We start from the raw sequence: 22885 nt of genomic DNA, 5'->3' as shown, positions 1-22885 counted from the left end.
GGGAAAGAAAAAATTTATGTGACCTAAGTAAATCATACACAGAATAACAGAAAATTCTATGTGCTATTAGGTAGGTAGTTCGTTACGGATATACTAGAAGTTTATGTACTAGAAAGTTTGTCATTTTTGTTTCCTAAAAAATATAGGGTGGGACCACTCATGCACTGCTGGTAGAAGTATAAACTGGTACAACCACTTTGGAAAATTGTTTAGCAGTAACTTCTAAGCTGGACATATGCATATGCTGTGACCAACAGTTCTAGTTCTATGAAGACACCTAAAAGAAATGCCTACGTATATTCACCAAAAGATTTGTACAAGAATGTTCATAGCGGCATTATTCATAATAGCCAAAGACTGAAAACAAGAGAAATGTCCACCAAGAGTTAAGTAAATGATATGGTATATTCATATAATGGAATACCATACAGGAATGAGAATGAACAATCTATTTCTCCATGCAACAATATGGAAAGATCTCTTTTTTAAAAGGCTGAGCAAAAGAAGCTAAACACAAAACAGTATATTCCGTGGTTCCTACTACATAGAGTTCAAAATCAGGCAAACTAACCTACGGTGTTAGAAGTTAGGATAGTATAGTTACCCTTTGCAGGGAATGGGGGAAACTAGACAAGGGTAAATGGGAAGCTATTAGGCTAATACAACAGGTTATGTCCTATTTCTTAATCTGGATGCTGGTTAGATGGGTGTTTTTTAACCTGTGAAAATATAACAAGCTGTATATTTATGATGTGTGCTCATTTCTGCATATGTTCCAAAAGTTTGTTTTAAAAAGCAAATAAAATATATGTTTATGAAAGTACCTCTTTAACTGAGATTCTTAATCCATTAATCTCTCTTTTTTTTTTTAAGAATAGAACGGTGAAGGAAGAACAGACCAGACCGTGGATCAAACTCAATGCAGAGACAAGAGAGGAATATCATGGGTATCCAAGGTTGAAGCAAGATCATCTCAGTGCATGTTCTGAAAAGGGATAGTATCTCTCCCAACAAGGTGTTAAAAGACTCTCCCAACTAAGCAACACTCTCCACTTCCCTGCTAAAGGCAAACTGAAAGCTTATAGCTAATAGGCTACTCTCTGAAATGCCCACATGCTTCTGCTCTAACCAGTTGAGTTGTAACCAAGAGTCAGCTGTGTTTGTTCTCACACCAGCTTATCCCACTTTACTTGATACTGCAACTACATAATTAAGTATTACATAAACATATGAATGCAAAGACAGAGTCGTTTCTATGACAACTAAATTGAAAGTTTTAGAAAAACTCAACAAAGATAAGTTGCCAAAGGAAACTGCTATTGAATTAGGAAGAACAAGACAACTTGCAAAAGCTGAGTAAAAAATAATCAAAAAAATCTAAGGCTTTCAGACTGCTTCATAAGCATCTTTAAATTCTCACTCAACTTTAAAGCTTCCCTGGTGGCGCAGTGGTTAAGAATCCACCTGCCACCGCAGGGAACTTGGGTCTGAGCCCTGGTCAGGGAAGATCCCACATGCCACAGAGCAGCTAAGCCCGTGCACCACAACTACAGAGCCTGTGCTCTAGAGCCCGCGAGGCACAGCTACTGAGCCCGTGTGCCACAACTACTGAAGCCCACGCACCTAGAGCCCGTGCTCAGCAACAAGAGAAGCCACTGCGATGAGAAGCCTGCGCACTATAACGAAGCGTAGCCCCCACTCGCCGCAACTAAAGCCCGCACACAGCAACAAAGACCCAATGCAGCCAAAAATAAATAAATAAAATAAATTTATAAAAGTAAATAAAGTTATAAAAAAAATTCTCACTCAACTTTAAAGAAACCTGAACGTGACATTATAAATGCATTATGGGGGGATTTATGCAAGAAAAAGGATTATGAACTGTATTAAGCAGACCCATACTCAAAAGGTAGTGGACCTACAACAAAAGATTAGCAAACAAATGTATTTTTTTACACTAAAATGAAATACTGAAAGTATGGATCATTTTTATGACTCCCCACATTAATATTAACCAATTTGGGGTGATTAACTAACCACTTCATCCCAACTGTGAGGGATTAAAAATTGTGATGTGCCTCTCTAGCACAACACTCGAGAAAACCGGGCATGCAATCCTGGCTACTCAAGGCCCCCCAACACACACACTCTCTCTCTCTCTCTCTCTCTCTCTCTCTCTCTCTCTCACACACACACACACACACACACACACACACACACACCCTCTCTCTCTCTCTCTCTCTCTCTCTCTTTCTCTATCTCACACACACACACCCCGTAAGCACCCCACCTCACCAAAACAGTACTAAATGACAGGTGTCAAAAGAAAAAGAAATCAAAAGAATAGTAAAGGCAAAAGAAATGTGGAGATACAGAAGATCTTAGAAATAAGGGCATACAAAGGAGATTTTCACACAACTTTTCCCATTTGCCAAGCAAATAGGACAGGTAGTCTTAAAGATAAAACAACCAAAAGCTAGCTGGTAGCAAAGTTCTTCCGCATGACCTCATTGCTACCCTGTGCTAGTCTTGAATGCAAGAGCTCCCAAACGTGATCAGCAATAGCCACAGTTTATCGCACTTTTATTTCCAGATTTGGCTGCAGATTCTCACTGTGTGCTATCACTAGGGGGAGCACTTACTCCTGTTTTTTTTTTTAAAGGGGAGGGGGGTGGGGGGGAGAGAAAGAAAAGGGGAAAAGTTCCTAATTAACGATGTACTTTATCTGACTGTCCCTAAAAGGCAAAGGGCAAAACGTTTTAAAACTCACAGTGCAAAGTGACAAATGGTTTTTAAATGACTGTAAAAGTAAGCAACATAAATGTTAGGTTAGGTACATTAACCAATCAACACATTTAACGCATAATATAAATAGCAAATATTGCTTAAACAGGCTGATCTTATCATCAGTTTAAAATAAGTATAATATGTGAAGATTCTGATAAATACTATTAGCAAAGGAAGTTAATAGATATCTATCACAAACTTCAGTTGATATACTTTACTTGCCTATTACTTTATTAAATTATTGGAAGACAAAATTAATACTGCTATCCTCTTTTAAAAGTTTGTAATGTACCTTGAGCACCTAAGGAGTAAGGAATTAGGGACATGGCAAAGGAAACAGAAGGGAATTAATATTAATTGGGTACCTTTTTGGTGTGTGGGGCTCTACACATAATACAACCACCTTGGGAAACAAGAATTATTACTTTCCACTTTGCAGATGAGAAAACCAGGATTTAACAACCATCATAATTTGCCCATGGTCACGCAGATAGTAAGTGGTAGGACATAACCTAAATCTGTCTGATTCTATTGCCTACAATACAAAAAAGTCAAAAGTTGCTTAATTCATCTGGCACTTTGGTCATCTTAAGATAAATAAGCACACTTTATTCCATTAAGAGGTATATATTTATATCATAGCACAGAACAAGAAAGAACCAAAACAGCAACAACAATAAAAAACAGTTTACCCTCTAAGAGTCTACTGAAGACAACGTATGCACACACACAAGTTAAGAAATACAAAGGTATGCAGCCACTAAGTGATATGGGAGCTCACAGAGCCTGAGATCCCATGTAGTTTCAGCAGTTAGGAAAGGCCTTATGAAAGATGCAAGATTACAGCTGGATCCTGGGGATGGAAAATATTGGAGAGGTATAACGAAAGGTATTCCAGGATGGGGAAAAGCAGAGTTAAGGATGAACGTGATGTATCTGAGTAACAGTGAATAAGGCAGCACGACTGCTTTAAAAAGTGAAGGACTGCGTGGAAACAACCCGAGTGTATGAACAAACAAAATGTGATATACTCCCACGGTGGAATACTATTCAGCAGTAAAAAGAAACAAAGTACTGACACGCTACAATGCCAATGAACCTTGAAAACATTATACTAAGTGAAAGAAATCAGTCACAAAAGGCCACATATTGTATAATTTTACATAAAATGTCCAGAATAGGCAAATCCATAAAGAAAGAAGGTAGACTAGTGGTTCCCAAAGGCTGGGAAGATTGGGCAGAAGTGGGGACTGACTGCTAATAGGTACAGGGCTTCTTCTGAAAATGCTCTAAAATTGATTGTGTAGATGAACACACAGCTCTGTGAATACATGAAACCACTCAACTATAAATGGGTGAACCATACGGCATATAAACGACACCTCAATGAAGCTATTAAAAAGAAAAGCTGAGGGCCTGGTGGAACATTCCATTGCAGAGCTAAGATGGAGTCACTTATGCCAAGCTTAAGGGTCTGGAATTTATCTGACAGGCAACTAGAGATATGTGAGTAAAGGTTTACCTAATGAAAGCACAGTGTACAAACTTAGGACCCTTCTCTAACAAAATTATTCCTAAAATATACACCAAAATCACAAAGAAGAGAGAGAACTAAAAGAAGATATTGTGATATGATTTTGACTAAGCCACAAGCTGTGACTATTAGGAAAGTTGTTTTGTTTCAGTGCTAAATGCCACAGATGGGTATATCAGCATCATATTTATGTAAAACCACAGAATCATCTTTGTCAAATCTTCAAATACTGTAATGTTCTAAACTTAATTATGAAAATAGCATTAATAATTGATCTGCCATATTTTAGGGCAAGATAATGAACAGTGTAATTTGTTTTTCATTGGACAGCAGTCCAATACAATGCTTTTTTAGATACTAGGTTCAGTTTAAATGCTATCAGAATCTCCACTAACATAAAGCATTTCCTACCGATACTTATACATTTGACTCTAAAATCTAATGTAACATAATCTTCCAAAATAGATTTAATGTACAAAAATAAGAGAGCTACAGAAACAAATCTGACATTCAAAAGCAAAGACGAAAATTCTGGATATTAAATATCCAAAACAGAGGAAAAGGTAAAGCACTCAAAAATAAACCTGAAAATCATAGAGGGAAAAAAAGGACTCAGTATTAGATTCTACAGCATTGGGAAGTACAAATAGGAAAAAAAAAAGGAATAAATTACATTTAAAATAGAAGGCTCAATACATGAGAGAAGAGGCTTTAACAGCTTTAACAGAGGCAAAGTTTGGAACATGTCCATAAGACAATCCCACACCCTCTCCTGAATCCCAGGGAAGAAAGAACCCTTCAGGCAGGAGTCTTGTTATCCCTTCAGAAGCTGGCCTAAAGGTGAAATCCCGCTTTCCCCCAGGAGGTGGTGAGATGGTAGGAATACAAAAGAACTCAGTTGGAGAGCCCACGCACAACCAAGCTAGTGTTTGCCTTTTGAGTCACCTTGCAAGCCTCCTTCAAGGTAGATGAGCCACTAGAAACTAAAGGAGATATCAGATCTCTTTTAAAACTCTCTTGCCTAAGAATGAGAGGACCCATCTGCCTCTGTAAGGGCTTTGTCAGTTCCAGAACTGGATGAAACTTACGTTCTTTGTCTGAGAAATTCAAACAACTTAGACGACCTGGTTCGCCAACAATAAAAGCAAAATAGAAAATAAGCTATCCTAAAAAAGAAGCCTTGTCACTGATACCTAAAATAAGGTATCTGCTGTCGCAAGTAAGTAGAGCAAAACTCTCTATTTCCTCATTGTCAGCCAGCATTTATACGGAAAGAATTAAGTAGGAGTAAGCAGGCACTGACTTCAAGTCACTAACTGCTGTATGCTAAAAGAAGCTTATCCAAATTTTCACCAGTTGTCTACCTACTCCAAACAAAAGAAATGTGGGAAAAGGCAGATGCTTACAACTACTGTTCACCATGTTGGACATGTTAATCATTAAGGAATAAAGTACTTCAAATATTACACAATTATCAAACTAAGTTAAAAGGCATATTCTCTAGGAAACATCAAAAACACATACTGGTAATTCACACGTAGATAAAACCATTTTCCTTTCAAATAAATAGGTAGATATACACCTGAAACTGACACAACATTGTAAATCAACTATACTCCAATGAAAATTTTAAAAATAATAAAATAAAACAAATAGGTAGAAACGATGAGAGCAGGCTACCATAAATCACCAAAAGATGAGGGGTAATAATCCCAACATAACGTCTAAGATCCAGAAACATTTTAAAGTAACAGAATTACTGAAGAGAATGGTCTAAATTGTAAACATGCTCAAATTCTGACAAGAAAAGAACCCAAGATGTCACTAATGGGCTACAGAATAATTAAGAAAATGGAAATCAAGGAGAGATTTTTTTTTTTTTTAACAGGGTCATTCAGTGAATATCATGGGACTGGAAACATGATCTATAAAACAAGAAAGAAGAAGAAATTTGCCAGCACCTGAAACCAGCAAAGTAGACCTGAGCTAAGGAAACAAGGATGACAAATATCCCAGGAGGTAAATAACACCAGTTTTCAAAATCTGATTCCAAAAAAAAAAAAAAAAAAAGCGAAAACTAATTTGCCAAAAGGGGGGGGGGAATGTGCAAGAAAAATGTTAAAACAATGTACACAAAATGCCTTAGGAAATTTTCTATTTCTGAAGTATTTTTATAGATATTTTCACTAATGTTCACATCGGCTTTTAAGAAGTTAAATCCACAACACAATTTTTAAAATAGTTGAGAGAAATCTTGTAAATATTTGTAATAACCATCTGGCTTAAGCAATTCTGTAGAGCTTGTAAGATGAAACTTAAGTGAGAGTAGGCGCAATTAAATTTTAAAATCTCTCAGGCAAAATTATAAAGCGCACATAGCAGAAGTAATATAAACAGGATATCCTGAGGGAAAAGAATTGAACTACCATATTTGTGGATATTTTTTTCTGTACAGTAAATAGCATATAAAGTTCATACTCTGCAATTAACTTAAAATTAATCACTGGATATTCTTAAGTCTCACCTAAATTTATTGGATCTTATGGGAGGACAACCAAAGCTGCAAGATTTTTTTTTTAATGAGATTCAACTCAAACCATTAGTTGTTCTGCTCCTCCTCCAAGCAATATTCTATAAGCTAGGTATCTGATTTGATTTCAGTTCTCAAGTTCATAAGTCCATATCTAAATCTTAATTTATAACATAATTAAGTGCTGCACATGCAAAAGTACTCTGTTCAAGTGGTTAAGTAAATCTGAACAGAACCGTAACATGACATTTCAGAAATCATTTGTGGATGCTGCCACAGGAAAAGCAGCAGTTATCACAAAAAGACTTTATGAAATACCTGAGCAGATAAACAGCCCTTTCAATATCACTGAGGTCTTCATCAACTGTCAATCTTTCTATTTCTTCTGGTGTCTGTCAAGTGTAAAACACAAATTATGCACACAAACATCGGATCGGTCTTGCCTCCAGGGACCCTATCTGAGTATGGACTAATGAAAAAGTTTCACAATTTAGCGTTGTCACTGAAAACTAATCAAGGGTCTGACGCCCTCAAACCTCAGACGTCTCTAATTGTTGGGTTTAGGTGGTGGAGTTTGGGGGGTTGGGGGCTTTTTTTTGTTTGTTTACTCTTCTAGCTTCTAGATTGAAGCCTGAGAATCACATTGTGGCTTCAGAACCTTGCTGAAATCAATTGTATGTATATATATAAAATATATACATACTTTTAGTCTCTACTATCCAAGACTGTTTCGCCAGCATTTCCATCCCAGGAAATGCTTAAAAGGGGGAATGAAGACTGCAGCCGAGGGAGAATGAGAAAGACGAAATCTGGAGTGGGGGAGGGAAGGGAATAAACTCTGGGACTGGTAGGAAATCAAAGATTCGAGATATTGCGGCAGGTGGGAGTGAAAAGCGCTATAATGGGGGGCGGAGGGGGTGGTGGTCGGTCACTAGTTTTGCCAGCATTGAGGGCTGGAGCCTCTGGGAGGCTGGGAGGAAGATGACTCTGCGGGGTCGGGGAGCTAGCGGGAGGTGGGGGGCCTAGTGAAGGTTGACTCTCTTAAATTAAGGAGGTTGGGGAGCAGGGTCCCAGCTAGAGTCCTGGAGGGGCTGGAAGGTAAGGACACGTGGTGACTCAGGATCGGGACAAAGGGTCGAGAGGGCTTTGAAGACCCGTAGCAGGACGGCTCTAGTATGGGTGCTAGTTGGGAGGTGAAGGGAGGCCCGGGCTGACTTGGGGACTGGGGGACCGGAGCTCGCTCGGATGGGGGAGGAGGGGGATGGGATCTGGGGTGTCTCTGGGAGAGGTAGGGGAAGAGTCGGGGCCGTGTAGACTGAGAAGTGGGACTGGGGCCTGAACCCGGGCAGCAGCACCGGGGAGCCAAAGCGGGGGGAGGGGAGCCCCAAGGAGAGGAGGCGGGACAAGCGGGCTGCAGCTGCGAGGGGCAGCTCCTGCAGGGCCGGGGGAAGAAGAACCGCAACCGAGGGGCTCCGGCGTGCGAGAGGGACGGCGCGGGGGAGGACGCCGGGCTGGCCCGAACGACAGGGGCTCGACCGGCCGTTCCTGGGGGCGGGTTGGGGAAAGGGCCCGGGGCGGGCTGGGCCGGGGGACTAGAAAACCGAGGGCGTCCGAGGGATCGCGGGCTGGCTCCGGATGCCCGTCCCGCGGGCCTGGGGGTCCAGGCTGGGAGAACCCGAGCCACGTCGAAGAAGGGGGCCCGACAAGGGCCGGGTTAGGGTAACACGGCGGCCGGGGACTGGAGGAGGTTGAGGCTCCGGCGGACCGGCCTCTCGATGATGGTGAGCTCCTGCAGGTCCTCCATGTAGCCGAACAGACTGTTCTGACTGAACTCCATCGCGGCGGCGGGCGGCGGCGGATGCATGGACCGCCGGGCCCCTAGCCGCCCGGGCCGGAGAGGCACCGGGATGCCGGACGCGCGCAGCCCCGCGGCCGCCCACCAGCAGGACTTTCTCCCGCTCTCGGCCGAAGGAGCCGGGCGAAAGGCGAGCAGGCGGCGGGAGAAGGAGCGCGGCCGCCGAGGGGGTGGGGCAGCCAAGGTGAGGGGGCGGGGCAGCCAAGGCGAGGGGGCGGGGCAGCCAAGGCGAGGGGGCGGGGTGAGATGCGCGGGTGGGCCTCGGGGGCGGGGTCTGGGTGGGGGTGCCGGCCTCAGCCACGCCCCCTCCCTGGCGTCGCGTGCACGCGGGCCAGACGCAGCTGCCGCGCAACGTCGCGGCGGCCCCCTACCGCTCTCGTCTCTCCGCTCTTCTCTCCCCGTGCCCCGCCCCCGACCGAGCGCGCCCGAAGCCGCGGCGCGTGCGCAGAGCCTCCCACTCCCTGCGGCCAGTGGAGGAGTGGGGTCCGTAGCCGGGGGCGGAGATGCTGAACCAATAAGAGGCGAAACAAAGGACAGGGAGGTGGGCTGGGATCTTGCTTAAGTTGCTAGAATTATCATGCGGTTATTCGTGGGACCGCCCACCTCAGCGCAAGATCTGTGGACGCGAAGATCTCCGTAACTCTGCTCTATCCCTGAGGGAGGGGTGTGTACCCAAAATAAGGAAATAGAACCTGGTGTGGGCGGGATTGATGGGGACGGGGTGTATGGGAATACAGTCCAGGAGGCGTTAGCATGTGGGAAGGGCAGCCGTCAGAAAAAGGATTCCTGGAGAGGAGACGCTTAAACTGGATCTTAAACAGGATTTTTCCAAGAGAAATAAGAGTAAGCCCATTTCGGATTGAAGCCTGGGTGTGTTTGGGTTGTAGGAAGTGCAGGCAGAGTAGAGCTTGAAGTGCGGGGAACCGAGTGCTTGGCAAGGTAGAGAGGTAGGTCCTTTATGGAAAAAAGCCCAGGTCTGGGCAGCCACGCTGAGTTGCTTGCATTTGATTCTGTTAAGAGTAGGAAGCGATGGAAGGGGGATTGGGACCATTTTTTTGGACCTCAGCGACAAAACTTTTGTTGATCATACTCTTCCCTCCTAAGAGTCAGCAACACCCAACTCTTTTTTATTTTATTATTTTCCACTCATTCCCTCTCCACCCTCCCGTTTCTCTACCCCGCATATGCATTCTCTCTCGTTTAAGATATGTCCCAGTACATGTATGTGTCCTCGAAAGATACTGCTTTTAGTTTAAGTATCTATTTTTAACATACACGAATGGTATTGTGATAAGAACTCATTCTGTTTCTTGTTTTTCCCCTCAACATGATGTCTTAGAGATCTGTCCGGGCGGCTGTGTATACCAGAGGTTCATTCATTCTGACCACTGAAAGTATTTGATTTGTGCGTCTAGCACATTTTACTTACCAGTTCCTTAATCAATGAACACTTAGGTTGCCAGCAGTTCCTTGTTATCACAATGCTGGAATGGGTATTACACGTGTCTCTTATGGACCATAAGAGAGAAATGGAGTTGCTAGATCATGGAGTCTACACTGCTTGGTTTCACTCTGCCATGGTACTCTCCAGAATGGCTTTGCCAGTTTGCATTGCCACCAATGGCACATGAAGATAGGAAGGTTCCTGTTTCTCCACTTTATACGCTAACATATGTCCCAATTTCTATTAATCTGGCATTGGTAAAGTAGTATCATTTTAATTTTCATGATTAGTGATAACCATTTTTCCATATGCTTAAGAGCCATAGAGATGTTTTTCCTTCCGTGAACTACCTGCTACATCTTTTGCCTATTTCTCTGCTAAATTTCCTATTATTTTTCTGAGTGAGTTTTTAAAGTTTCTTACATATTCTAAATATTAATCCCTTGTCAGCCTTGGACATTGCCAGTATCTCCCAGTCTTTCTTGCATCCTTTTAACTTGGTCTTTGCTATCCTACAGTGTAGGGGAAATCCTTAATTTTGATGTAGCCAAATGCATCCAATTTCAGCCTTGTGAAGAATGCTTTTGGGGTCTTGTTCAAGATCTTTTCCTACACGTGGCTGCAAAATATTCTACATTTTTCCCTATTTTGCTTCATTCTTTTACCTGTCACATGTCTTAACTCATCTGAAGTTCACCTCGCATGTACTGCAAATAGGAATACAATATTATTTTCTGTGCATGCTGAGCCAGTTTTCCCAGCAGTACCCACCAAACAATCCATCTTTTCCCCACCAAGATGTGACGGCATCTGTGTTGTAAGCCAAGTCTCCATAGACACCTGTCTCTGTTTCTGGGCTCTCATTGCTCTTCCGTTGATCTAGATCTATTCCTGTACCAGTGCTACACGGATTTCATTGCTATGACTTTGTTATATATCCTAATATCTGGTAGAGTGAATCCTCCCACTCCTCGCCCTTTTTCCTTTTTTTTTTCCATATTGCCTTGAAGGTCAAAGCAAAAAACGGTCCGGCGTTACCCCAAAGCTGAAGGTCAGGTTTTCCGATACCTACTCCACTAAGGAGAATTCAAGGGAAAACGAAAAGGGGTGCATCTTGATGGGATCAGGATGGAGAAGAAGCAAAGACATGGTGGAGGTGGTTTTCCTTAGCAAGTACCTTGCAGCCTCCCTCTTCTGTCAGTTTCTGAAATTTTCTTCCTTTTCCCCTTGATGTGTAGCTGCTACTAAATAATACTTGTACGCTTTACCCTGTCTCAGCTAAGAAGTGTTAGCTTATATGTGAATTTTGCAACAGCATCCTCTGAGCCTTGATGGCATTCTTAATGAACAGTTGATGAACTACACAGACACAGCTTTCATGGGCATGAGGTTGATGAAGGGCAAATAGTCTATTTGAACAGTTGTGCCTGCTATAGTTACCACCCTGTGGTGGAAATAGCCCACCTTGCCAGGAAACCTGAGTCCCAGTCCTGGCTCTGCCAGTGACATGCAGTGGAATGACTCTTGGAGCCCTGTTTTCCTTATCTGAACTGCTTTGTTACAGCTTGTCTCAATGTGTCCTCAAAGCAGCCCCGTGAAATGCAGAAGAGATGCACCGCTTTTCCAATTTTATAGATAAAGAAACTGAGGCTCAAAGAAGTTATGTGACTTAGGCTTGAGCAGCTAAGGGAAGCTAGATTTATGTATTTATTTTGTTCATTGAACAGTAGCATGGTGGTTGGGTGCATGGACTTAGGATCCCAACTGCCTGGGTTCGAGTCCTGGCTCTGCCATTTCCTATTGTAGGGAAGGTACTTAATCACTTTGTCCCTCACTTTACTCATCTCTAAGATAGAAATAATAGTACTGGCCTTAGCATAAAGTCATGTAAGTATTAAATGAGGTAATATGCGTACAATGCTTAGAGAAATCCCTGGTACACAGCAAGCATTCAGTGCTTGCTATTATTATTATTATTATTACGACCAGACCAGTGTTTCCTGGTACCCAGGTTCAGAAAAGATTAAATAAATTGTGCTGAATCAGTTGATTATTGTGGGAGGCAGAATAATGCTCTCCCAAAGATGTCCACATCCTAATCCTCTGAATGTGTGACTGTGTTACCTTACGTGGCAAAAGGGACTTTAAGGATGTGACTAGTTTAAGGATTTTGAGGTGGGAAGATTATCTTGATCCAGATGGGCCCAGTGTAATCATAAGGGTCCTTATGAGTAAAAGAGGGAGGCAGAAGCGTCAGTGTCAGAGTGATGTGATGCAGGAGAATCTTGACCGGCCATTGCTGGCTTTGAAGATGGAAGAGGGCTCAAGGGGACACCTTCTAGAAGCTGGAAAAGGGGAAAAAAAAAACTTCTCCTAGAGCCTCCAGATGGGAATGCAGTGCAGCCCCTGCTGACACCTTGATTTTAGCCCAGTGAAACCCAGTTCTAAGTTCCAGAGCTGTAAAATAATAAATTTGTGTTTTTCAAGCCACTAGATTGGTGGTAATTTGTTACAGGAGCAGTAGGAAACTAACGTAATTATAATGCAATAATGAGAAAAATATTTAAATTAGATTTCTACCTCAGACCATAGACAAAATCAATTTCAGGTGAATAAAAAAAAACTAAAGACAAATCTTTCAAACTTTTGGAAGAAAATATAGAAGAATAGTTTTATGACAGAATAGGGAGAGTGTTCTTATACAAAACAAAAAGCACATACTATAAAAGTGATAAATGTAACTATCTTAAAATTAAGAACTCGTATTCGTCAAAAGACACAAAGACAGTAACAAAAAAAACTATAGACTGGAAAAGATATTTACAAGAAAATAACCAAAGAATTGCTGTCCAGAATTAAGAATTCCAAAAAAGTCAGTAAGAAGACAACTAAGTGGAAACATGAGTAATATATATACAACGATTTTGCAGAAGAACTGCTAATAAATCTGTGAAAAAAAGCTCAGCCTCATTAATAATCAGGAGAAGGTAAATGTAGACACCCACCAGAGAGGCAAAAATTTTAAAGTCTGGCCGCATCAGGTGTCTGAAGGATGTAGAACAAAAGGAACCCTTGGACAGTATTGGTGGAAGTGAAAATTGGTGCAAACACTTTGGAAAATAATTTGGCATTAACTTGTAAAATGGAATTTACCTCTTCAAGGTATGTACTATGTACCCTAGAGGAACTCTTTGCACACTTGCACAAAGAGACATGCACAAGAAAGTTCACAGCAGTACAAATTATAATTGCAAAAACCCGGTAACAACTCAAATGCCCATCAACAGTGGCATAAATTAGTTGTATTATACTCAATCAATGGAAACTATGACGGTAAAAATGAACCCAAACTACGTAATTCTACAAAGATAAATCTCACAAACATGTTGACCAACAAATGCAAATCACCAAAGATTATCTACAGTGTGATACTATTTACATAATGTTCAAAAACAGTAGTATATGTAATATCCATATGTGGTTAAAATGATGAAAAGGAAAAAGAGATGACAGACACAAAATGCAGTCTTTTGTTAATCTCTAGGACTGAGATGTGATCAGGGAGGGGCACGTAAACATTGGTGATGTGTTTTTTTTGTTTTCTAATTTTTTGGTCGCGCCGCACTTGACATGTGGGGTCTTAGTTCCCCGACCAGAGATCGAGCCCCTTGCAGTACAAGTATGGAGGGTTTTTTTTAGTATTTATGTATGTATTTATTTATTTATTTGGCTGCGCCAGGTCTTAGTTGTGGCACGTGGGATATAGTTCCCTGACCAGGGATCAAACCCGGGCCCCTGCATTGGGAGCACAGAGTCTTAACCACTGGACCACCAGGGAAGTCCCAAGTGATGTGTTATTTTTTGAACTGGGTAGTATAGTGATATGTGAGTGTTTTATTGTTAGGCTTAAAGTATACATATGTTTTCCATATCATGTTTTATGCATGAAGTATTTTAGAATTTTTTTAGATCTGGGAGATGATATGGTTTCCAGTTGTAGTGTAGCCACTGTACTCGTCCATTCATTCATTCAAAAAATATTTCAAGAATTCTACTTTGTATGTTATATTAAGGCATTAATTATAGGTATATCATCGGCATTATTCTACGTCTAGGGATACATAGCAAGCCAGGTACAGGCCCTGCCATCAAGGAGCACACACCCTAGGGATAGCAATAGAAATTGATCCAATAATCATATAATTAAATAGATAATTACAAAGTATGATAACTGCTATGGAAAAAATACAGAGTTAGCAGACTGATGGATGAGGACCACCTTACCTACTTTTGCATAAGTCAGAAATAAACCTTTTTTGTGTTAAACCACTGAGAATTCACTGAGTTTTCTGTTACCGCAGCATGGCCCATCTGTCCTAACTAATGAAAGATTCTGGGGGCACAAGAGTGACGATAGAGGCACCAGGTAGGAAATGATAGTTGCTTGGACTAGAGTCATGATGATAAAGATGGAGCAATGTGAATAGCTACAAGAGAGATTTTGGAGGCAACTGGGGATGGATTAGGGGTGGAGGGGTGGGGGTCAGGGAGACAGAGGCATTAGGGTGATTTCCAAGTTTTAGGCTAGGTGAGCTGTCACCCACCCAGTGCTCGTTCTGTGTTTTCTTTAGTGTCTGAGTAGACAGCAACTGCTGACAACTGCTGCAGAGGTCCACCTGCAGCCCCAAGCGGACTTCCCCAAGTCAGCACCTGCTCCCTGGAACAGCTCCCTTCTCGCCAGCTTGAGTCTGGGTGAACTAGACGAGGGTCCTAGTGGGCCACACCGGTTAGAACCTGCCCAGCGCCTGGGACAAGTTAACACATAGTAAGTGTTCTGTTAATGTTTGTTGAGAAAGTGAAAAGAGAAAGAGGGAGGAGGCAGGGAGCCCTAAGCTGGCATAGTAGATCTTCTGCCCCCCTGGCCAAGTCACCTGGATTAACAGAGCCTCTGGTTCTTCCTCTTTTTTTTTTTTTTTTTTTTTTTTTTTTGGCTGCCTTGGGTCTTCGTTGCTGCATGCGGGGCTTGCTCTGGTTGCGGAGAGCGGGGGCTACTCTTCATTGCGGTGCGCAGGCTTCTCATTGCGGTGGCTTCTCTCGTTGTGGAGCATGGGCTCTAGGTGTGCGGGCTTCTGTAGTTGTGGCACACAGGCTCAGTAGTTGTGGCTGGCGGGCTCTAGAGCACAGGCTCAGTAGTTGTGGCGCACAGGCTTAGTTGCTCTGTGGCATGTGGGATCTTCCCGGACCAGGGCTCTAACCCGTGTCCCCTGCGTTGGCAGGCAGAATCTTAACCACTGCGCCACCAGGGAAGTCTGCCTGTTCTTCTTTTGAAGTCACTCCCAACACAGCCAGAATAATCCTGTGCTCTAAACCAGGGCTTCTCAACCTTGTTACTATGTGGACCTTGGTAATTCTTTATTGGGGAGCTGGAGGGAAATGCTGTCTTGTGCATTGTAGGATATTCAGCAGCATTCCTGGCCTCTACCCACTAGATACCAGTGTCTGATCCTGACCTCTCCTCACTCCTCAGTATTGACCATGGAAAATATCTTCAGGCATTGCCAAATTTGGATGCAAAATCCCCTTCCTCCCAATTGAGAACCACTGCTCTAAACTCCACAGTAACTCCCCATCTCATGCAGAGAATGTCCTCCCACATCCCGTCACGTCTCTGGTCTCACATCCTCCCGTTTTCTGCCTCACCCACTCTGCTTTCTGTGTGCACACTGGCGTCTTTGCTATCCCTTGAACACTTGAGGTATGAGCCCAGTCAGAGCCATGAAGCCTGAGGTCCCTCTGACTGGGATGCTCTCCCGTCGGAGTTGCAAACAACTCACCCCATCACATCCTTCAGAGTTTTCCTCAGATGTCACCTTGGTGAGGCCAGCTCAGGACACCTTTTATGAAAATAAAATCCATTTTAGTTTGCTAAGGCGACCATAACAAAATACCACAGACTGGGTGACAACAGAAGTGTACTGTCTCACAGTCTAGAGGCTGGAAGTCCACGATCAAGATGTTGGCAGGGTTGGTTTCTCCTGAGGCTTGCAGATGGCCGCCTTCTCACTGTGTCCTCACAGGGTCTCTTCTCTGTGTGTGGCAACCCTGATGTCTCTTCATGTGTCCAAATTTTCTCTTCTTATAAGGACACCAGGCATATTGGGTTAGGGCTCACTATAATGGCCCCATTTTAACTTAATCACCTCTTTAATGGCCCTATCTCCAAATACTGTCACATTCTGAGGTACTAGGGGTTGGGACTTTAACAGGTGAATTTTGGAGGACACAGTCCAGCCCATAATATCCAACCATCACCACCACAGCCCTCATCAGTCAAACATTCTGAGTATTTTACTTATCTCTTTTACAGTCTTTTTTCCCTCTAACCCTCCACTTAAATGTTATCTTCCATAAAAGGAGGGATTTTGTCCGTGTTATTCACCGCTGCATTCCCAGGGCCTAGAATAGTGCCTGGTACATGGTAGGTGCTCATTAATTCGTTGTTAAAGTGATGAATAGGCTATAGCTTCTCCATTACCTAGCTGTGCACTTGAGGAAATCACTTAACTTCTCTGGCCCTCAGCTCCCTCTGTCAAATGAGGGAATTAGGCTAGATAATATCGAATGAGGATTCAGTCCTCTTCCAATCTTAGTCCTGACTTAGCCCAGATTCCCTAGAAAACCCTTCCTTGGGAGGTGCAACCCTAGGGCAGCCAGAGAGAGAGTGAAGCAAGGTGGGGCAGGAAGGGAAGCAGAGGCAGGTACTGTGCTGCCAAGTTGGCCACCAGTTCGTGAAGAGGCACAGCCCGGTGCTCAGCCACAGAGGACATCTCCAGGCAGGCTACGCAGAAGCCTGGGCCAGGGAACCGCCCGAGGGAAGCAGGCAGGTAAGGTTTCCTTCTGCTGTCCACCTTCTGTTGGTCACAGTCGGCTCCTTGGGGAGTTAAGTCCCGAGCACTCTAATGGTTTCACCTGACCCTTTCAGCAGCTTCTGGGGGAGCCAGATTCCAAGCCCTCAAGAGTAAGGTCTCAGTCCCAGTTAGGAAATGAAGGCTTCAACCCCTCAGGCTGCAGGGAACTGAGAAAGTTAAGGTAATCAGGACAGCAATCCCTGGTCCTTAGGGCTGAAGAGGCTCAGAGCCTAGGAGACAGCGGAGACGCAGAGAATCTGAGACGGCCTAAGATGTGCCCAAGCAGGCGGACGAGGGAAGGAATAGTGAGAAGGGGAACAGCTGAGGTGTCTGCCGTCCAGGTCAGCATAGAGCTGGTCAGGAGCATTGACTGGCTCCAGCCATTGAGGAAGGAGATCAGAGAAGTGCAGCCTAGCAAGCAGGGCATTGAGTGGGCTGGATGGAATTGGTCCTTTAGAAGTCCTGAAGGGGACTCCATGGCCCCAGCAGCCCAGCCTCGTGAAAGTGTTCTGGCAGGTCCTTGCACAGGGCGTCCAGCCCCATCACCTGCAGGGGCAGGCTCGAGGTGACTGTGGTGATTGAGGGGGCTCCCGTTTCCTCGACAGAGCACCCTGGGGTTGGGCAGGCAGGGGGCTGCTTCATCAGCAACAGGATCTGAGCACCCAGCTTCCGCCCAGTCTCCTCCCTGTTAGCTGCCTCAGCCCCTCTCCTGATCGTCACTTTGCAAACTCTTCCGAACTCCAGCCGCCCCCTCAGCTGTCTCTGGAGGGAGAGAGGGCGTTCGCTGCCACCGCGCCCCTCCTCCGGGAGGGGGTGTTTCTTCTCATGTGTGGGCCACGTGTGTTGGGCTGTGCCCCAACTCGAGGGCAGATTCCTCCCTCCAGAGGTGATGGTATGCACCAGAAACAGATTGCACAGTCGTCTCCTGGGAGGCAGTGGGCGAGGGAAGCGGGATGCAGCGCGTGAGCGTGGGGAGGGGTGTCTGCAGATGGGTGATGGGGTGATGGGCCCTGAGAGCAGGGAGCTGGCGCTGCTGACTGTGTAGAGGCGGCAGGAGGCTCATTACAGGGCTGGGTCCCTTGGCCCTGGATGTAGGTGCAAGAAGCTGCGTACACACTTGACTGTCAAGCTGGGGGTAATGGTTACCCTGGTGACAGGGCTAGGAAGTGGGCTGGCCTTGCAGGCGGTAATGCTGGAAAGAAATACCGTGAGCACCAGTTAGGGCTTCTCTCTTCCAGGTTAGGTGGAGCCTTGTCACCGTAAGTGAAGAACAACGTTCAGTGCTTGGGCCCACCGTATCCTCTGCTGGTGTCCTGTGAGCACCCCACTCCACACCTTGAAGCCCACTAAGCTGGTGTGGAAGACCTGGATGCTAGTCCTGACTCACCCTGGGACCTGGGGAAAGTCACTTCCGGTCACCAGGCCCCACTCAGATCTCTAAGACCCGCAAGATCCCTTCGTGTTCTGATTGCTGGGCCCCCACACATTCTGATTCAGTAGGTCTGGAGCTCTGCCCAGGACTCTGCATTTTAGCCCTTCTCCTTCACACCCCCAGGTTCGCCGTACCTACATACAGTTCAGAACCAGCGCACTGAGAGCACAGGCATGGGAATCAGACAGATCCAGATTCTCATCTCAGCTCTGCTGCCTATGTGGGCAATTTATCTACAGCCCATCTGAGCCTCAGTTTTCTCACCTCTATATTGGGGGAAAGAAGACCGCCAGAGCGTTACGATGAGAATCAGCTGAGATGAGGCTGCAGTAGTGCCTGGCACATGAGGAGGGTCCCATAAGTGTTACGCTAAATTTTACGTTTTAATCTGTATGAATCTGTAGTGTCTCTACTATTCTCTCCCCTTCCCAGCAGCCCCGTTCCATCTGCTTTTCTTCTCCAGCCAAATCCCACATCCAGGAAAATGGTCTCTGCAGTAAGCAAGGGAGCATCAGGCTGGAACTCGGGCAGAGGAGGAGACAGTACACTCCCAGCTGGGGCCCTCACACCCTGTTCTAGCTGTTTACTCTGTTGCCATGACAACTCATAGCTTACCAACCTCTGGGGTAGAATGACTTCCAGCATCAGGGGCTCTGGATGTGAACGGTCACTTTCCCAAGGCACCAGGAGCTGGGAGAGCTCCATGCCCACGCCCCATCCCATCCACCACATTTTCATTTCAGGGTAAACTGAGAGCTTCTCTGGGATGAGTATTTAGCTGAATTTTGCTTCAAGGCCCCAGCACCTAACACGGTGCCTGGCCTACAGCTCGAGAAATGCTGGCTGAATGAATACATAAATGTAGTGTAAATCTGATTCTCTTGAGTTTCTTAATCAACGATGATCTTCACTTAGGAGAGAGTCAAAATGAAATTCCAGGCGTACGTCATTTGATTTCTTCCCCACCTACCCACTTTGGGAAAATTGCATTCCAACCTCTTTCAGTGGCATTTTTTCATCTTGGCATCGATACACGAATACATAGGAAAGCCCAGGGCCTCCAGACCCCCCAGAGGATTGTGGTAATGTTGCCTCAACAAGTTTGTTCATCTAAGCTTTTCTGAATCAGGGTGGTTATTAATGTATCAAATTCTGTACACCAAGAACATTAATCTTTCCTTTGCAGGGACTTGCTTCCCCCAACCATGAATTTTCCATGCCCCCCTTTCCGCCCCAGCCCAGTTAAAAGTAAATCTAGGATTGTCAGTCCATCAGCTTTCATCATAGTGGCCTGTACTTTTCAGATAACATATCCTCCTGTCTGGAGACAGAGGCATAGCTGAGTAAGAGTCTCTGACTTTTTAGACACAGTTGTTTCAGGTGTATCTGAACCCTATTTTGTTAAGTCACATGTGCACAAGGAGAAACGGAATGGTGTTCTCACCTTTCTTGACTTTAAAAAATTAAGAACAAAAAAAATTAATTGAAAGCAAAACAGAACAAAATCAATTCCCATCCTCCTGTCTCGAGGACTACCTCTCTCTAGCAAAAGATGGAATTGGTGAAACTCAGATCTGCTCAGTACTGCAGCTGATTAACAAATCTCAAAAAAAAGAGATTAAAACTCTTGGCTCTGAAGTTCTTTTCAATATCTGAGAGAGAAATTTTCTATTAGGTCCACCATAATAGACAATTGTGAGATAATAGAAAATATATACATTGGTCTCTGCCCCTGGTTCCTGGCACAGAGTTCCCAAAACCCTTGTAATTTCCTAAGTGATAAGCACACTAGGAGCGGGGAGTTCCCTGGTGGTCCAGTGCTAAAGAATCCGCCTTACAACGCAGGGGACACGGGTTTGATCCCTGGCCAGGGAACTAAGATCCTACGTGCCTCGGGGCAGCTAAGCCCAGGCGTCACAGCTGCAGAGCCCACGTGTCCTGGAGCCTGTGGGCCACAACTAGAGAGAAAAAAAATAACCCGCATACCACAGCTAGAGAGAAGCCTGCGCACCTCAAGGAAGAGCCCGCACGCCTCAGCAGAGATCCCACGTGTCCCAACTAAGACCCGACACAGCCAAAAAAAAAAGAAAAACACACTAGGAGCATCTTTTGTTCTGTTGAGGCCGCTTTGGGTGAGCTCCTGGATGCGGGCTGGTCACCAGCATGATCAAGCCTTGATCAGAAGCTTAGGATTTTCAACGCCCCCCCTTGTCCTCCAGAAATGGAGAAAGGCGGGACTGGAGTTAGTAACTGATCATGTCTCTGTGAGGAAGCCTCCATAAAATCGCAACAGTAGGGGCTCGGAGAGCTTCCAGGTCGGTGAATAGGTGGAGGTGATGGAAGAGTGGTACACAGAGAGCGTGTGGAAGCCTCACGCCCTCATCTCTTCCATCTGGCAGTTCGTCTGTATCCTTTATCATACCCTTTTATAATAAACTGGTAAATGTAAGTAAACTGGTCTCCTGAGTTCTGTGAGCCGCTCTTGCAAACTAATCAAACCCGAAGAGCGGGTTGTGGGAACCTCTGATTTATAGCTGATGGGTCAGAAGCACTGCTGACAACCCAGACTTGTGATTAGCAACTGAGGTGGTGGGGTGCAGAATTGGGGGGCTGAGCTCTTAACCTGTAGGATCTGATGCTACTTCCAAGTAGATGGCACCAGAATTGAGTTAGACTGTAGGACACCCAGCTGGAGTCGAGGGGAATTGTGGTGGGTGTATGAGAGAATCCCCCCACCCATATTGTAATTGGGTCCTAGAATAATTCCAGCAATTGAGTTTTGGTTAATTAAGCCTGGTCTTGAGAAGTAACATTTGTTCATTGATTAACCAAGCATTTGAGTACTTAGTATGTGCTAGGCAGGGCCAGCTTCATGGGCCTGCAGCCTGGACAGTAGCACAGGGAGGGCCTTGTGCTCAGAAGAGCCCCAAGCTTGAGGTTTAATGCTCTACCGTCACCATCCTGAAATTCTTGGCAACTTTATCTTTGAACTTGTGTTTGGTAAGTGAGCTCCAATGGACACTGGCACCTACGCAGGAGCAGAGGAGCTAAGCACAGTGTGTAGACCAAGGCAAGCTTCCTTCATCTGCTGGTTTCTGAGGCTGGGTTCTGGGTTTGTTTACCAGCACAATATTTTGTTTTGTTTTGTAATTTGGATTTCAGAGCTCTGATGGGAAGCAGTGCCACCTAGCTGCTTGCAGCCTCACCGCTCCCTGTTGGCATAAACCTGGCCACATCACACATTTGTTACTCGTCTGTGTTTTTATTTTATTATTTTATATATATATATATATATATATATATATATATATATTAAGATCTGAAGGGCCAGAGACAGCATTTTTTATTTTTTATATTTCCCCAGAAACTTTTGCAAAATAGTAAGTACTTTGCAAGCCTTCTTAGACAGTAAGAGGAGGAAGAGGTCTTCAGAGGAATCTGGTTGCTCAAAATCAATTTGCCAACTAAGAAAACTGAACTCATAAAAATCAAGGGACGTTGTGACCTTGCTTGTGACCACCTAGAGGGGTGGGATAGGGAGGGCGGGAGGGAGACGCAAGAGGGAGAGGATATGGGGATATATGTATACGAATAGCTAATTCACTTTGTTATACAGCAGAAACTAACACACCATTGTAAAGCAATTATACGGCAATAAATTGCCACACAACATGGCTTGTGAGATCTTAGTTCCCCAACCAGGGATCAAACCCAGGCCATCTGCGGTGGAAGCTCGGAGTCCTAACCACTGGACCGTCAGGGAATTCCCACTTGTCTGTGTTTTTAACCGTGAATTTATTCAGCAGTTCCTTCAACAAGCAGAGTTAAAAGCTGGTTTGGGTTCCTGTTCTGCATACCCAACTCTGTTGCAAAAAGGAAGGGACTCCTTTATTCAAAGCCAATGCAAAAGCATATTCTATCTAACAGAAATATTTGTAAGGCGTCACTCTACTCACCCAGCACCATGCTTGGAGCTAAGCAGGAACAAAAGGGGTGAAAATGAGGTGCAGCCCCCGCCTATTTGAGCTTATGATCTAAGAGGAGAAACAACATATGCAAACCATTAACAAGGGCAGCTTTATGTAATGACCATATAAGTGTTTTAATACCAAAACTGATTTTAGTTACTCAAGTGTTTTTTTTTTTTTTTTTTTTTTTTAACATCTTTATTGGGGTATAATTGCTTTACAATGGTGTGTTAGTTTCTGCTTTATAACAGAGTGAGTCAGTTATACATATATATATATGTTCCCATATCTCTTCCCTCTTTGTCTCCCTCCCCCCCCCCCTCCCTATCCCCCCCCCCCAGACAGCCACAAAGAACCAAGCCGCTTTCCCTGTGCCATGTGGCTGCTTCCCACTGGCTATCTACCTTACGTTTGTTAGTATATATAT

The 22885-nt window shown here is 44.4% G+C and overlaps 1 protein-coding gene across 1 annotated transcript in view; it reads right to left on the bottom strand.

Annotated features, from left to right (window-relative positions):
- Window positions 1–8762, bottom strand: part of PPP4R4 (protein phosphatase 4 regulatory subunit 4) — a 122552-nt gene extending 113790 nt beyond the window's left edge. The window contains exons 1-2 of the mRNA XM_007447313.1: window positions 8601–8762; window positions 7170–7245 (exon numbers count right to left, since the gene is read on the bottom strand). Coding sequence (XP_007447375.1) covers window positions 7170–7245; window positions 8601–8715 — 191 coding nt within the window. The 5' untranslated portion in view covers window positions 8716–8762. The remainder of the gene's footprint in view (window positions 1–7169; window positions 7246–8600) is intronic.
- Between the last annotated feature and the right edge of the window lie 14123 nt (window positions 8763–22885).

This window comes from Lipotes vexillifer, unplaced genomic scaffold (genome assembly GCF_000442215.2).
Source record: "Lipotes vexillifer unplaced genomic scaffold, Lipotes_vexillifer_v1.1 scaffold1017, whole genome shotgun sequence".
NCBI lineage: Eukaryota > Metazoa > Chordata > Mammalia > Artiodactyla > Lipotidae > Lipotes > Lipotes vexillifer.
The sequence above is the reverse complement of the archived record's forward strand: the minus strand, read 5'-3'. Positions and strand labels throughout refer to the sequence as shown.